The sequence below is a fragment of the Aptenodytes patagonicus genome, chromosome 6 (genome assembly GCF_965638725.1).
Source record: "Aptenodytes patagonicus chromosome 6, bAptPat1.pri.cur, whole genome shotgun sequence".
NCBI classification, from domain to species: Eukaryota; Metazoa; Chordata; class Aves; order Sphenisciformes; family Spheniscidae; genus Aptenodytes; species Aptenodytes patagonicus.
The window spans coordinates 46249851-46265221 of NC_134954.1; the positions used below are offsets into that span (position 1 = coordinate 46249851).

The following is a 15371-nucleotide window of genomic DNA, read 5'->3' on the forward strand; positions in this document are numbered from 1 at the left end:
ATCAATATTGGTTTTATTTATTATAAATATGGAAGAACTCAATCAAAATTTAAACAGAAGAGAGTAACACACAAAACCAGTAGGTTCAGTTAATCGAAAAGTTACTAAAATTATGTTAAATAACACATGGGTCCTGATAAAAACACTTTTTGGATCTGACCCAATTTTATAAAGTATCAGTGACTAAAGAAGTGATGTTCATTTTTAACACAAAAAAAACCCTGAAAATCAAATGCCTCTGAGAATTAGGCTATCTGCTAGAGAGAGCCTAAGAGCAGAGTAAATGATAGATGGCTGTGGATAAAGGCATGTCCATTCCTCTGGAATAATTTTAAAACTGTTTCACAGCGTGCTGGAAGTGGCAGTTCCTATGAATGCAGAGAAAGAGCTATTTTTCCTAGTAAAGAAACTGTAAAGGCTACATTCAAGGTAAAATTTCACTGATAATCAACAAGACTATAATCTCATTTCTGACTTCAATATAAAAACAAAGCTGGTGGAATACTTATGATCACTAAACAGCAACCACTTGTTTACCAGAATGGAGTCCTCCAATTAATGAATTCCAGTTTCGAAATACAGAGATTTAAGAGGATTATTGGTAAGCCATTTTAAGACCGTAACAGACTGTGTACATAAAACTACTTACAATGGGACTACTTTTACATGTTATGCCTTACCTTAAAGATGTATGCCTTATGTTTTATTAAGCATTATCAAGGAAATGGTATTATTAATGAATCAGAATTTTGCTACCAGTATGAAGCCCACTTTGCATCAGCTCATTTGAGTTAGTGACATTTATGAAGAAAAGTATAAATCAGTATGTTTCAGCTAAATACGCTTCTCTAGTCACTGGACTCAGACGTTTGACATAAATACATGCAAACCGAAAGTAAGAGGAAGGTTTTAACAACCACCATACTGTGGGGTCATTTTCCATCCAGACTACCACAAGATGCAACACTTCTGGTATACTTGTTCTTTCCGCCATAGTACTGCTATAACCTGCAGACACAGATTTATCAGGAGGAAGCTCCTGCAACTAACTGCACCGTAACTGCCTGGCACACCACCCCTTCCTGCAAGGCGCTATCTGCTTTGGCATGGCTATCCTATCATCTCTAGACATCTTTTAGGACCCTGATACAAATTCTACTGAAGGTGTTAAAAGAGAACACACCTTTAATTTCAGTGGACTTCAGACTATTCCTTAAATATTCATCATCATCATCAGATAGATTCTACTAGAATTAATATACATTGCTTTGAAACTCCGCTAGTTGTAGAAGAGGCAAGTTTACTGCAGATTGTCCTGCAGGTAACAACACACTGTGGTGGTTTCATGTTTTCTTTTCTTGGCTGTCACTTTGCCAGCCAAATCCTCTGGTTTAAGTTATCAAAGCTAAGTATCCGTTTTAGGATGAAATCTGGAAAAAAATGACTCTGCCATTTTGTCCCCCATGATTACTAAAATAAATTCATAAAGCATTAAGAAACTAAAGTTATTTCAGCACTTTGAGGAAAAGTTCACAATTTGCAAGTGAAGTGGTGGGGAAGGAGGAAGAAGGGCAGGACCTGGCATCAGGTTGTGACGAACACAACCTCCCCTGCCGCCATTGACGGTAACAGCCACCAGGGCCTGAAGGGCATTAGGATCAGAGAGGGTATTTGTGTTCTCCATGCACTTTCTTTAAACCAAGCAACAAAAAGCAGCAGCGGCTTGCTTGAATGTACATTTGTATCTGAAGGAACCAGAGGACAGAGAAAAGACTGATGGGATCCAGGAAAGAAGCATGGATAGAAACAAAAAGAATGAGTCAGGTAGTGAGTGATAAGAGGAGAGGAAAGATGGAGAAAAGCTGGAATTAGAGCAGAAGGATACAGGAGCAAGAACAAATGGTCAGGGACGTTGGTCAGAGCTGAGTGGATTGAGACAGCAGGTAAGGGAAGATAAAACAGAAGGGTATAAGGCAGAATGTAAGCAAAAGGCGAATGGTCCTCAACCTGTAGGTAAATCCTCTGCTCCAGAATCTGGGTCCCAAGCCTCTACAATCTTCACAGTCTGCAGTTTTCAGCAAACAGCTGTAAAAGCCACCAGTAAAACACCAATCTGATCTTTCTCAAGCAGATGATCTATTACCTTCTTCCTTCTATTTGTGTTTCATTAGTTGTCCTCTGTGAGTGCAAAGGTCTCTATTCTTCTGAGAATCTAAGATGAGTTTCATGTAACAGTCCAGTTCAGCAAAAGCTAAAAAGGTTGTATCTAGGGCTGCAAACTCAGACACACAAAATGCTGCCTACCAGAAGACTGCCTATGCAGCCTTAATTAGAACTGTATTTGAATGCTTTTTCACGCAGACTGATTAGAAATCAAACTGTCTTGTTATGATTCCCCCTTCACAGAGATGGCACTGTCACACGACAGAGGTGATATACAGTATTAGAAACACAGTGAAGTTGGAAATCTCAGAAGAGCAGAATAACAGCAATTTATTCTGCATAGTGAATGCAGAATGAAGAGAGTTCTTATATGGGCATTTTAATATGTGTATATATACATACACACACACGCATATATTAATCAAATAGCCACTGTTAAAACTGAGGTAGTGGGCTAACACTTAAGAGTACAGTTTCCTAAAATTATGAAAAGACAATAAAAATTGCTCATACATATTCTTATATATGAATTCTATACTTCAGCATTCTACTGCCTTGAGGTGACAGAATCCTAGCAATGGAACATTCAGAAACTTTACTGTAAAACTAGCTGTCTATACTATTATCATCAGCTTTCATCTTCCTAGCTACATTGTGTGACCCATTATTATACTGAAAGCCCCACAGATTGTAATAAACAATTTCTGCGTTTTATGAAATACTCAGTCTATTTTGCAAAATAGTCACCAACTTTCATTTTTCCCCATTATTTTTATAATTTGGTGTAACGGAAACATTTAGACATTTAATTTTACTATGACAATGTAAAAATTCACAAACTTATTGTTTTATGCCCCACATTATCCCAGACAGGAGAAGGTTCAACACTGCATGAGCAAACCACATGACACAGACACAAGTCAAATCACACGACAAATACGGTCACCACATAACAAAGCTAATGGGGTAACACACAGAGGGCTCGGGTGCATACGGTTACCTCACACACTAGGCACCAAACATAAAACTCAAACTAAGAAAAATGCTTACTCTATTCCCCACCCTGTGCCTCCAAAAATCACCCCCAAGGCCAGAATGGTCCCTGCCACTGCACCTATTAGCCTGTTAGTGGCCATGCTCACTGTGTGGAGGGAAAAGGGAAGATTTTTTAAGGAAATGATCACATATATGTCTGAAATGAAAACATGAAATAATTCCTCAAAGGAATATTTTACTCTATAATCCATCGTCGGATAAGCAACCTCCTAACAAACCTTTATTTACCAAATACTGTAGCTTTAAAAATTCTGAAATGAGCTATATTTGGTTTTCTTTGAATGCTTGCAAATATGTCAATGAAGTTTTCCTGTAAATGTAAGACTATTCCTTTTAGCTTGTGATTCTATTATTTACTTAAAAAGCGAATATCAACCTACTGCTTATTTAAAACAGCCAGAATGTAAATAAATCACCACTAAGAAAACTTCCTCTTGATCACCAGAAACTTACTGTATCCATAATATAACTAAGCAAATGAAAACTGTTTGTTTGGAAACAGTTCCATCGCAGGACAACAAAAAAACCCCCAACTTTTTAATCCATTCCTTTACTAGTTAGTAATATTTTCCTTTGTTACTGCATTTATCAATAGGACTCTCTATTTATCTATATGACCTAAAGACAGATAACACCTTTTGAAAGGAAAAACCTACCCTAGAAATGTGCTTCAGGTAACACCCTGGAAATGTGAATATGTTCAAATAGTCCCTCTTAAGACATTGAGGCCTTATCTTTCATTTTTTAAGGGAACTCTTTTGAGAAAAACCATCTATACGTTTCCTATGTTAAAGATTAAAAGCTTGATAGATTCATTGAGTCGTAATAGACCACAAGCAAGCAGCTGAATTCCCTGTCTAATGGGAACTTTTCCAAGGGACAAAAACTTTAGTCTTCATGCTGAATAAAGTCTGTTTTGAAATGGTTTCATAATTTTTTCCTCTTTCATAAATATACACAAACACACACACACGCACTTGAGACATAAGTTTGATATTAAAAAAACAAACACACACTATTCCACTAGTCAAACAAAGGCCTAATTCTGCAAATGAAATTGCAAAGGAAGAATCTTGTGTGCGTATGGAGTCCTACTGATCTCAAAACTACTAGCCAACACTCTAAAGTAATTCAAAGTTTCTGCAGTAGCCAAAAACTAACAGCAAGAACTCTGTCTTCCCAAAACTGCTAGCATGCTGTGTAGGTCTGCTAGTACAGGATACAGCAGGTTGCTGAGTTTAGAGTAATTCAAGACTCATGGATTAATACCAACATAATTAAGGACCACTAATTTTTTAAATCCTGAAATACAGTATGGAGCCAGAAGCAATTGATAGATGATGGAAAGGTCTGAAAGTGCAGCAGGAGAAGCAGCCCATTGTCAATTATCATAACAATATATACATAAATAGCAATACTTCCTAGCTACATATGTTCTAATTGTACTTAGAAAAATGCTTTGATTTAATGTGTGAAAAATCTTAAATCTATTAGGTGAATTTTCACATTGTGAGTGTTCTGTTTCTGAAATGTAACCAAACTCAAATTTAGGGCTAAGGAAAAACAAGCATTTTGGTTTCTGTCTCAGACTTGTAAACTGGCATATGACATAGGAAGTACTGGTAATAAGGGGAAAAAACTTAATGGAAACTACTTTAGTATGTTGGATCTTTACAATACAGAAGACTACTTCTGTATTCTTCTGACATCTTCTCACAAAGGAATTCCTCTATTAGCACACCAGAAGACACTAGAGTAGCTGTCAGTGTCCAGGCTCGTAAATTCCTTTCTAGGTCACTCAACATCAATAAATTACTATAACAACATAAGTAAAAATAATCCATCTTTTGAAATCACTGAGCCACCTTGTACAAAAACATACTCTGCCTTTTTGCAGAGGACTCCATTGAAAAATGCAGTCTGTACCAGCTGGCAGAAATCAATGCACATACTACTCATTTAAGATTTTTTCCCAGAATATTTCAGCATTGATGTTATCAATTTTCATAAAGGTATTTCCATTCTGAACTAGATGAGTTAATCTGAATTACAAAAATCTAACCAAGGTAAGCGTACCTTCTGTGTTGCCTTTCCTATAGACCTTTTTACAGAGGAGGAAACTATTTCTTACCTACAGAATTTGGAAATGAGCAATATAAAATTCATGTACTCTCAGTGTCACAACTGTAAATACTGCTCTCCTCATCCACACACAAAGAGAAGTAACCAGCTCTATAGTGCTGTTCTCCACTATTTTTTTAATACTCTGCAAGCAGCGTTCCACAGTTAGGAAGGTTTTTATGAGAAATGGAATGACAAGTAGCTTTGTAAGACAGGGTACAAACCAAGCAGCTCTACACTGAACAGTGGTGGGGTTAGGAGTCCAGAAAGCACCTGCACAGGTTCCCTAATACACATCTAGGCTGTTCTAGAGAGCCTCCTTCACGGTGGTAACTTGTTCTAAGACGATTTCTTCAACAGTTCTTGGTAAAGATCTACTGGAATCATTCTGCTAAGGGGCAAAAGAATAAGGTACACAAGACAGAAGTAGAGCCATTCTGGAGGGACACACCAAAATCCTGTCCTCCCGTGAAACCTTGGATATTTTAAAGAGTAAACAGAGTCTGAGCTCTAAGGACTACATTTTTAAACAACTCTTATCTTCTTTCCATCAGCCTTGTGTAAGGGACAGAACCACCTGGAACTGGAACATAGCAGAAAAATTTTGTTTGGGTTTCTCAGCTGTTTATTGGGAACTTTATCTGTAAATGCATAATACTGGATAAATATAGTCTGATGTTGGACAATGTCTTGATGACAGGAAAGACACAGAAATTGGACAGCACAATCCAAAAACATTCTTTGGCAGAGAAGTCGGAGAGAATCTTTGGAAGTGCTTTTCTTCCTCTTTGAAAAACTTTTTTGATTAATTATTTCCTCAATAGCTCCTCTTTGTATTTATACTTCATATGCCGTTGAAATACCTACTAAATACATAAGAGTAAGCAATAATGATCGTAAGAATAATTTAAGTCCTTAAAATCTTAATTTATTTCTTTTTCCTCCCATTGAAATCTGATTTCAAGGAACCAAAGCTTTTTTCACCAGGGACATTCCACTTTCCCTTTTTTATGCCACAGCTCTCTTGAATTAGCTGAGAACAACTAAGGGAACTGGAAATCTCTAGTAAAACATAAATACTCAATTATCATATAAATAATAAGAGCTACACTTAGATTCCAATCACAAAGAAAATTATCATAAAAAATAGAGAATAAGGGAGAAAGGAAAAACCAGAAAGTACGTACCATTACCTATTGAAATCTTCCCCAAATTTACATCAGAAAAATAAAAGTTTCATCAATTCTCAAAGCAGAAAGACCTACTTCATCTACACGACGCAGAATTTTACTGTCTGGGTCTAAACAGGACTGCACAATATTATTCTCTTTCTGAATGATAATTCTACTACCATGTATTCATGAAAAATGTCATAAATACTTGAAAGAACATCAAAACTGAAATCACACAAACCCTTGGGTCCTTCATCCTTCTTGCTACCAGTATCCCTGATAGGATCATCAATACTGCAGTCCGTCCCAGCCCAGGAGAAATTACAAATGCAAGTAGCTTCATTACTACAAACCTAGAAAAGAAAATAAATGACAGCAGTTGTTTTTTAACTACATTTATTAAGTTTATTTAACATGTAATTAGGTATTTAATTCACAGTATAAGACTTAGCCATTTATAAATTGTAACAGTAGCACTGAGTGTTTAGAATGAGTACAATACATCAATAACCTGAAAGTTTGCTTTAACCCTCTAAATATGCTCAGATGCTAGGAAAAGCAAAAGTGTTCCCAGTGGTTCCATCATCACTTGCGCTACACACCTGCATAGGATGTAAAAAACAACAGAAACACTCATCCAAAATAACCCCTATCTAGACTAGTTACATCTTCACTAAGCAACTATCTAGACTTTGAGCCTGGATGTCCAGAAGGAATACAAGCATTTGTGTTTAAACGGTTCAAGACATGGTCATACTTTACAACCTCTCATTTACAGCTTGCTCCCATGTAGAAAAAATAGCAAGATTTTCATTTGTTTGGATCATTTTTTTCTAAACAGCAATGAGGAGTGCTTGCGTATCTTCTAGAAAGAGAGGAAATAGCTCTTCCTAAATCTACATTTAGCTGAATGACCTCTAAAAAAGGACTTAGGATTCACTAAAATTGGCAGTATATTTATCAGATACAGGAAAACCTACCCAACTGACAAAACCTAAAATATCAAATCAATGGTGAAAGTTAATACCGATAAACTTTCCATATGAAAAAGAACATGGAATGTGTTGCTAGAAGAGGTTACTACGGAAAAAGCATGACATGAGAGAGAGAGAGAGAAAACAAAGAATGAAGTTTTGATTATGGGACTAGAAGTTAAGTCAGTCATTAGGCATCAGCTAATAATGCCTTTTGGACACTGGAACGTAGTGTCAAAAAACCCCAGAAAATAACCTACACACTAATGATTACAAGTAAGTAGTACATGTGATTTTTTTAATTTAACTTTTATCTCACTCTGCTTCTTAAAGTATTCACTGAAGAATCTTATCTAGGAAGCTGAAGATAAATACATCTTATGGTAGGTTTGATCAACTGAAGTATTCTTTTAAAATTATGAATTGGAATAATCCAACGCAAAACAAAAAAGGTAACATAGTTCTCTCACTACTCATGCCACTCTCCAAAATTACCAAGATGATTTCTAGATCTCCTAGACCCTTTACTTCCCAATTTTAAAATTTTTCTTCTTGATTTTGAACCTAACCCTCTTTGAAGCACTCAAATTCATCTTCAATTACACATAACAAGAAGAAAAAAAAAAAAAAACTTCTTGTATAAAGTCTAGCCCTTAGGCAAGTATCTGTCCACTGAATCCCACAACAGAAAGGCTTTATCAATATTACAGTTAAGATATGGAACAGTTAATCTGTTCATCAAAACATATCTAATGTCTTAGACAAATGGACTTATGGGTAGAAAAACAGAATATAATGTGCCTGAATGTAAAATGATACACTTTGCATCTGTTCAAGAAGAATGTATCATCTCTGTTGAGGTCCAACAGTTTAGAATTTTAATTATTTAAGTCATGAGGTATGACTCCATGAACACAGGACCAACTTTATAAAGGTGTTAGTACACAGTAAAAAGTTTAACTGAAGATGGCAAGTAGCCTGAAATATGGGTAGTACATTACAGAAGTCTTTACAATAACTGATGTCAAAGCTCTTTCTTGCTTTTAATGAACACAACAGTTTGGATGCAATTGCAGAACTAATTTGACAACTTTGCTTTCTAAAATTTTATCTATGCTTCACAGAATGGCAGTCTTCCCCTGAATCTAACATTTGTGTTTTCACATCAACAGGTCTTAGGAACACTCGCAGGTAGAGAACTCCACAGGGTACATTAAGATCAGATACAGCAGAGAGAGCTGGAGAAGCTTAGCTGCTAACTCCCAGTACAGACTCACCCCATGTCCGGAACAGACTTTTCCATTAGAACCAATGGGACAGCTGCTTATGTTCAAGGACTGAATTGGCAGGCACTTTTTGTCCAGACACATCATGTGCGGTCCACATGGAGCTCCATCCTCCACATAACCTAAATCTGTGTCATCATCTAAAAGAACATGAGCACCACTAGGAGAAATAAATTTTAAGATACTATTATTATTATGACTGGAGTCTTTTTGAAAATATTAATCTTGTTAGTGTAGATACTAAAAGCCTCATACCTTTCTCTCATTCAAGCATACAGACAGATTTAACAAAATTATGAAGTTTTTCTGTCTGCCCACAGCATTGACAAGGTGTTCCAGTTGTCAGACTAAAAAGAAGACTAGATAATGACTTAAATACTCAAAAAGGGCACCTTAGGCTTTGGGGTTGTTTTTCTTTTTTAGCAGTCTTTGATAGGCCGTGCTTTTTTCTTTTTTTTTTTTTTCTTCTCCCCCCCCTCCCCAATGCTGTGAAATACTATTGCTAGAAAAATGTTAAAAAACTAACTTCCCATGTGATGACATTTAAATAAAAATACTAGTGGAATAGAAGAAGAGTTAAGAATCATTGTTCACTCAAGGACCTAACTATGTAAAAGAGTATTCTTAGCATGACAGCAATGTTGCCAATGTCTTTAAAATACAAATCCAGTATTATGCACAGTAGACTAAAACTGCCTGCCCTTTAATTGAACTGTAGCTTAACATCTTATCCTGCCACAACTCTTCAGTTTCCTCCCTCTCAGCCTTCACTCCCCTACAGCTATTTCTCTGAGGATATAATACTCAAAAACATTATGTTTAATAGATGGGTCTTTGGCAATTAGACACCCCCCCCTCCCCCCCCCCAAAAAAAAATATAATGCTGAGCATTAAACTCAGTGAAGTTCTGCTACTGGAGAGATCAGATAGAGTAATCAGGAGGATAACCCACATTTCGCCCTCTTTACATGTGGAATATCAGCCTTTTTATTTTTTTTTAATCAAAAGAAATACCACTCAGAATAATGATTTTGCTGTAAGATATTAATTACCTAAAATTCATACAATTTTACATTTATGTTTATCTTAATTCAATTAGGTTTGACAAAGCAAAATCACATTGGAACACTGCATTATCTTTTACCTGCAGTCCACTATTCGTCCTTGATGATAAAAAGAGTTTGGGATAATTTCTCCTTGAACTTGACCAACTCGTGGAACTCTAGTAAGATTAGTACAGAGCAAAAAGCCACAGAAAACATCACTGTAAAATGAAAACATAAATCAAAAAGTTACTAGAATAATATGAAGTAAACTTACAAAAAAGAAAGACTGGCAATGCGACTGCTGATCACATTAAGTAATATATTACCATAAGCCGCGTGACAGACTTTCAGAGTACAAATCTGGAAATAAAATATTATTTGATATAAATGACAAGAGGCAGAAACAAGTAATCATTCATTCTAATGCACCAGCAAATATTGACATCAACAAAAAATTTATCTGTGCTCTAAATACAATACAGTACAATTAAGAGGATCCAAATTATACAAAGCTTCATTATATCAGGCTAAATTGCATTTTCCTCTCTCTAGCAGCTTGGATGCTGTACGTTAATGTGAAGTTTGAATTTCTAATTGTATTTTATTTCCCTTGCAGGACAACAGAACCATAATAACAATTGTTAGCATGCAGTGTATGTGCCTGAATTTTGGTAAATAATCTGCTTTATTTGATGTTATTTTATATGTGCAATCTTCAATAGAAGGATATCAGCTTAAAACTTCCATCTCTGACTCTAATTGTCCTAAGTCATAGAAGTAACTGGATGAATGCTGGAAATTGTATTTGTTAAAATTGCAAAAAATTTAAATGGCCCTTCAGCTAGACCATTTTTCTGCATCTCTCTACTGACCAAGAAAAGCTTTTGTACAAATAAGGTTTTTAATATACATATTAGAACAACACTATTCTCATCTAAATATAAAAAAAATCCATTGAACAACTTCTTTGCTTATGATCCTATCTGAAGAGTGAATGATGTAATGCTACCCCCCCCAAATGCCACTTGACAAACATCAGATAGTCAAAGAAGGAAAACACCATTCCAAGACTGAAATTTTACATGCATACTTAAAAATTACAAAACAATAAGTAAATTAGGAGAAATTTAAGTCTATCCACTAATGACCATTAACTTGAAAAGTAAATTTAGTAAGATATTCATCTAGTAATGATCACATGCAAATGAATCAGCCATTTTCTCTATAGCATCCAAATGTCTAATGGTCCTCTCTGGTCAAAATAAAGGTTGGAACAAACTTGAAATAGCAGAATCTGGTATCAATCCCAGAGCAAGCGAAAACAATGTGTGTATTTGCAGTCTAATTTATCCCTACCAAGTCTGAGGTGTTTATATATTATGAACTTGTGACTTTTTGCTGCCTTGTCCCCCAGCTCCCCTAAAGAATTAAAGTCACAGTACATTCTTCTGAAAATCGGGAATTCTTTACAAGTGTATTGCTGAGTCACCCATATTCTGACCCACAGAGTCAGAATGAGCTATGGAACTTTTTCAAGATGCAAACCTTCTGAAGGAAAGAAGATTCAAAATAAAGCAAAACAAACTGCTGAAACATTCATGAAAAAGTAGGCAATATTAAACCAGTATTAATCTATTTAAAATACAAATAATCTCTACCAAGCTGAACTTACTGTTTGCTACACTGAACCCATCGGTCTCCATCCTTGCCACAGTTTCCTTTTTTTGTGCCTTCTGTATTAAGCTTTTCATAACAAAATTTGTCAGATCCTGAAGACTCTGTTGAAGAAAGAAAAAAGGAATGTACTTTCCACCAGCAACATGAAAGCTTTGAAAACCTGCATAATTTATTGCAGCAGTTATCTGTATTTTTTTAATACAAACCGTAAGTCTAACCACAGGCGTGTGTACACAGATGGTATTTTCCAGTGACTACAGTGGGAACCTAGCAGACTGAACTGCAATACCTAGATGGCTTTTCTAAAATAACGCTCAATGTTCAAAATTTGCTCTGAACTTTTAAAAAAAGCAATCTCCACAGTGTCTGTGTTGTCTTCTGCATTTGAGTTTTACGAAGTGAACAAAATTAGACCACCGATACAGTTGCACATAGATTTAGTCTGGTTGTTTGCACTGCAGTTATTCCTGATCTGTATTTCAGGAGATCAAAGATTTTATACATGGCATATACCATGAGCATATGTTCTGACATCAACTCAATGTTTATTTTATTTTATTTTTTAGGAGTTCACAGAGAAAAGAAGGTTTAACAGTCAGAGTGTTATTTCTACTGCTTTTTAGTAGAAATCTGAACTAATAGGTTTAAAATCACAATTATTTACTAACAAGCCCATTTGCTTTTTCTAAAAAAGTCAATTAAAAAAGAAAAAGAGAACAACAATTATACAGAGGAAAATAAAATATTAAAGGTAAATAAGACAGTAGTTTCAATAAAATCACTTGTACGGAAGACAAACCAAATATTTTAACATAGAAGTGCATAAGATGCAAAGAAATTAGTCAACAAAAACATCTATTGCCTTTAATATTATCAATAAATGTGAGGTGGCAACATAAAGCTCAAAAAGGCATCAGAAGACAAAGAAAATGTTGTCTCCATCCAATTTTACACTTATATAGCATCTTTTGTATTGTACAAGACAAACAATAAATGGTAAAACTATATCCCTCCCCTCCCATCTTCCCTAGTATGGAATAATTCTTCTGCCTCAAATAGGCAGTGTCAGCAGTGGCAGTTATGATTAGACAAAACGCACAAGAAAACATTAACTGCTAGAGTACATGACATCCTGATAGTTCTGCCTTGCTGAACTGTCTCAAAGTCATTACACAGAGCATTTATCCCCCCTCGCTGCAAGCAAAGTCCATTGCAACTGCAATTCTATTTTACTCAACACCTCTGGGCTTCAATTCATACTATGTATATTTAAATTCACACCAATGTACTAATTTTCCTGACTTGTGGGATGGTATGGCAAAGAGAGCCAAGGTCGAGCAGCTTTAGCATGAACCACTGCTGCGATAATGGAATTGACAACTATCATTAAAATCCCAAAAACATCTGTTTTGAACTACACCAAAAAAATTCTCAAACCCGTTTCCTCCCCCCCCGGTAACAGTAACTCAAAGTTGCCAGTATTTTGTATGTTTTCTCACCTAATTCCACCAAAGTCCAGCATTTGCTGCCCTACCTATGCCTGCAACCACATCACATCAGAACAATCTCACTATCATCACTCCCAAACTCGAAATTTCACTTGGCAATCAAGCTCCAGTTTCTCACTGCAGTCTACTGTACTGAGCAGAAAACTAACTTACAGTGGCAAGAACAAAAAATAAAAATACTAGAAATACAAAACAAAGGCAGGAATGAACCAGAAATAAAATATAATTAAGGTAAAGTCAACCTACTAGATCCCCAGATATATCTGCACTGATTATCTCTTGTCTTGCATTCACCATTATAACAACGACCCTAAACAAAACACAACATGTTAGCAATGAGAACTGAACACTATTTCATTTCCTTCCCCTCCCCCAACAAATGTCTTATTTTGATTCTTCACACACATATTGGGATGTATAATAGTTTTCATGAATTTGGGTAGATGGAGTACACATTTTGGCCCAGATTCTCAAAGTCAGTTGGTGTCTAATACATACTGACATTTCAGCAGCTGCTTTATACTTCTCATTTACATAGTTGTAAAGAACTTATTAACATGGACTGTAATAAAATATCTACATGTGAAATATAAAGATACCAAGCAGATTTTACTCAAAGTAGAAATTTTTACTGTTCATAGAGTGCATAAAGCACAAGCAACATTGATGTCCCAAAGACAAAATTTATGAAGAAATATGAAAGACCAAAAAAACCAAACCAAACCAAACCCCAAAACTTGTATTTGGTTGATTTCTATTAGCTGATGTGCAGGGATTTTAAAATATTGCATACCTGATTAGAATCACAGGCATACCCATCTTGTTTATGAAGATTTGGTGGACACTGAAAAAAATTAAGAATTTTTTTTTATCATGTGTACTGTAATAATACATCAAAGGATCACATACGGAATTTTCACGGTTTTAAAAGACAATTGTACAACATATAAAGGGGGTAGATAACGTAATTAGTGCAGGAATCTTTATAGCTACAAATACAAATGAAAAAATGAACATCTTAAGCCATGAAATACAAGGTTTGATTCTAACTTTCTGCATATTCCAAATAGAAATTAAGGAGGTGAGGCAAAATGGAAAGCAAAACAAATCTGTTCAGTAACAGGAGATTTGGTAGCTAATACTGGGGCCATGTTTGCAACACTGCCACTGCATTCATTTCAGTTCCACTAAGAAAGCAAGCAAGCACCTAATTGTAGCCTACCAGTCTATGCTTACAGAACTGTGGGGTTTTTACGATGTTAATTGTCATGTTGTCTTGGCATTGGAAACTTTTTTGGTATGAACAAGTCATTAGGTCCAGAAGCCTCAGATTACTAAAGCTAGGAGCAAGACCATTCTCAAAGCTTTTCCTCATCAAAAAGGGACCTGTGAAGATTTGGAAAGGGTATGCTGCTGCAGTGTACCATATTAGCCAATACTTTGAGGGCAGCCTTTCTAGCTTAAGAAAGCCCTTCTCCCTCCCATTAAGAATGCTCCATCTACAGAATAAAAGATTTACAATAAAATCTCAGCAATAGCTACTTGTCTGTAAGTGTGGATGTCTCAGATGATAATATAAGAAGAGGTTACTGTTAATTTATTGGCATCTATAATTACCACCAATGCCCAGAGACATGTGATCTATCCTGAATCTTATTTCTTCAAAGCTAAGCACTTGATCCAGTAGATGACTGCAGCAGAGTTATGAAATTCTTATATAACCTTGAAGCTAAATACTCAGTATCGAAAAGGAGCATATATCACCTAAAGCATCAAAGTTGCTGTGAAAATGGCAGATGTACAGAATGTTGACTATTTAAAAGAACTCGAGTTAAAACCACCTTTTGGTTGCTATTTATTCCTATACTTTTGAGTATTAGCCAAATGTTTTCAAGAGAAATGCGTAAGATCCACAACTTAAAAATTATTGTATATGTGCACACTCTTAAAAAACATAGCACTTTATACAAGCCTTATGAGGAGTGGCTGAGGGAACTCGGGTTGTTTAGCCTGGAGAAAAGAAGGCTGAGGGGAGACCTCATCGCTCTCTACAACTACCTGAAAGGAGGTTGTAGCGAGGTGGGTGTCGGTCTCTTCTCCCAAGTAACAAGCGATAGGACAAGAGGAAACGGCCTCAAGTTGCGCCAGGGGAGGTTTAGATTGGACGTAAGGAAAAATTTCTTCACTGAAAGGTTTGTCAAGTGTTGGAACAGGCTGCCCAGGGAAGTGGTTGAGTCACCATCCCTGGAGGTATTTACAAGGCCTGTAGATATGGTGCTTAGGGACATGGTTTAGTGGTGGACTTGGTAGTGTTACATTAATGGTTGGACTCTATGATCTTAAGGGTCTTTTCCAACCTAAATGATTC

General features: G+C 35.9%; 2 protein-coding genes across 8 annotated transcripts in view; one reads left to right on the forward strand and one right to left on the reverse strand.

Moving 5' to 3' along the window:
* Positions 1-15371, forward strand: part of DYTN (dystrotelin) — a 121055-nt gene that overhangs the window by 66139 nt on the left and 39545 nt on the right. The window lies entirely within an intron of this gene.
* The window catches only part of ADAM23 (ADAM metallopeptidase domain 23), an 86004-nt gene that overhangs the window by 14758 nt on the left and 55875 nt on the right, over positions 1-15371 (reverse strand). For 5 of the 7 annotated variants that reach the window (XM_076342411.1, XM_076342410.1, XM_076342414.1 and 2 more), the window contains 6 exons: positions 13797-13847; positions 13250-13313; positions 11491-11596; positions 9917-10036; positions 8764-8932; positions 6754-6865 (listed from right to left, as the gene is read on the reverse strand). In XM_076342411.1, the coding sequence (XP_076198526.1) occupies positions 6754-6865; positions 8764-8932; positions 9917-10036; positions 11491-11596; positions 13250-13313; positions 13797-13847 (622 nt within the window). Of the gene's footprint in view, positions 1-3213; positions 3305-5893; positions 6204-6753; positions 6866-8763; positions 8933-9916; positions 10037-11490; positions 11597-13249; positions 13314-13796; positions 13848-15371 lie in introns of those variants that run through there. The other 2 variants (XM_076342413.1, XM_076342415.1) reach the window with 2 other exon arrangements.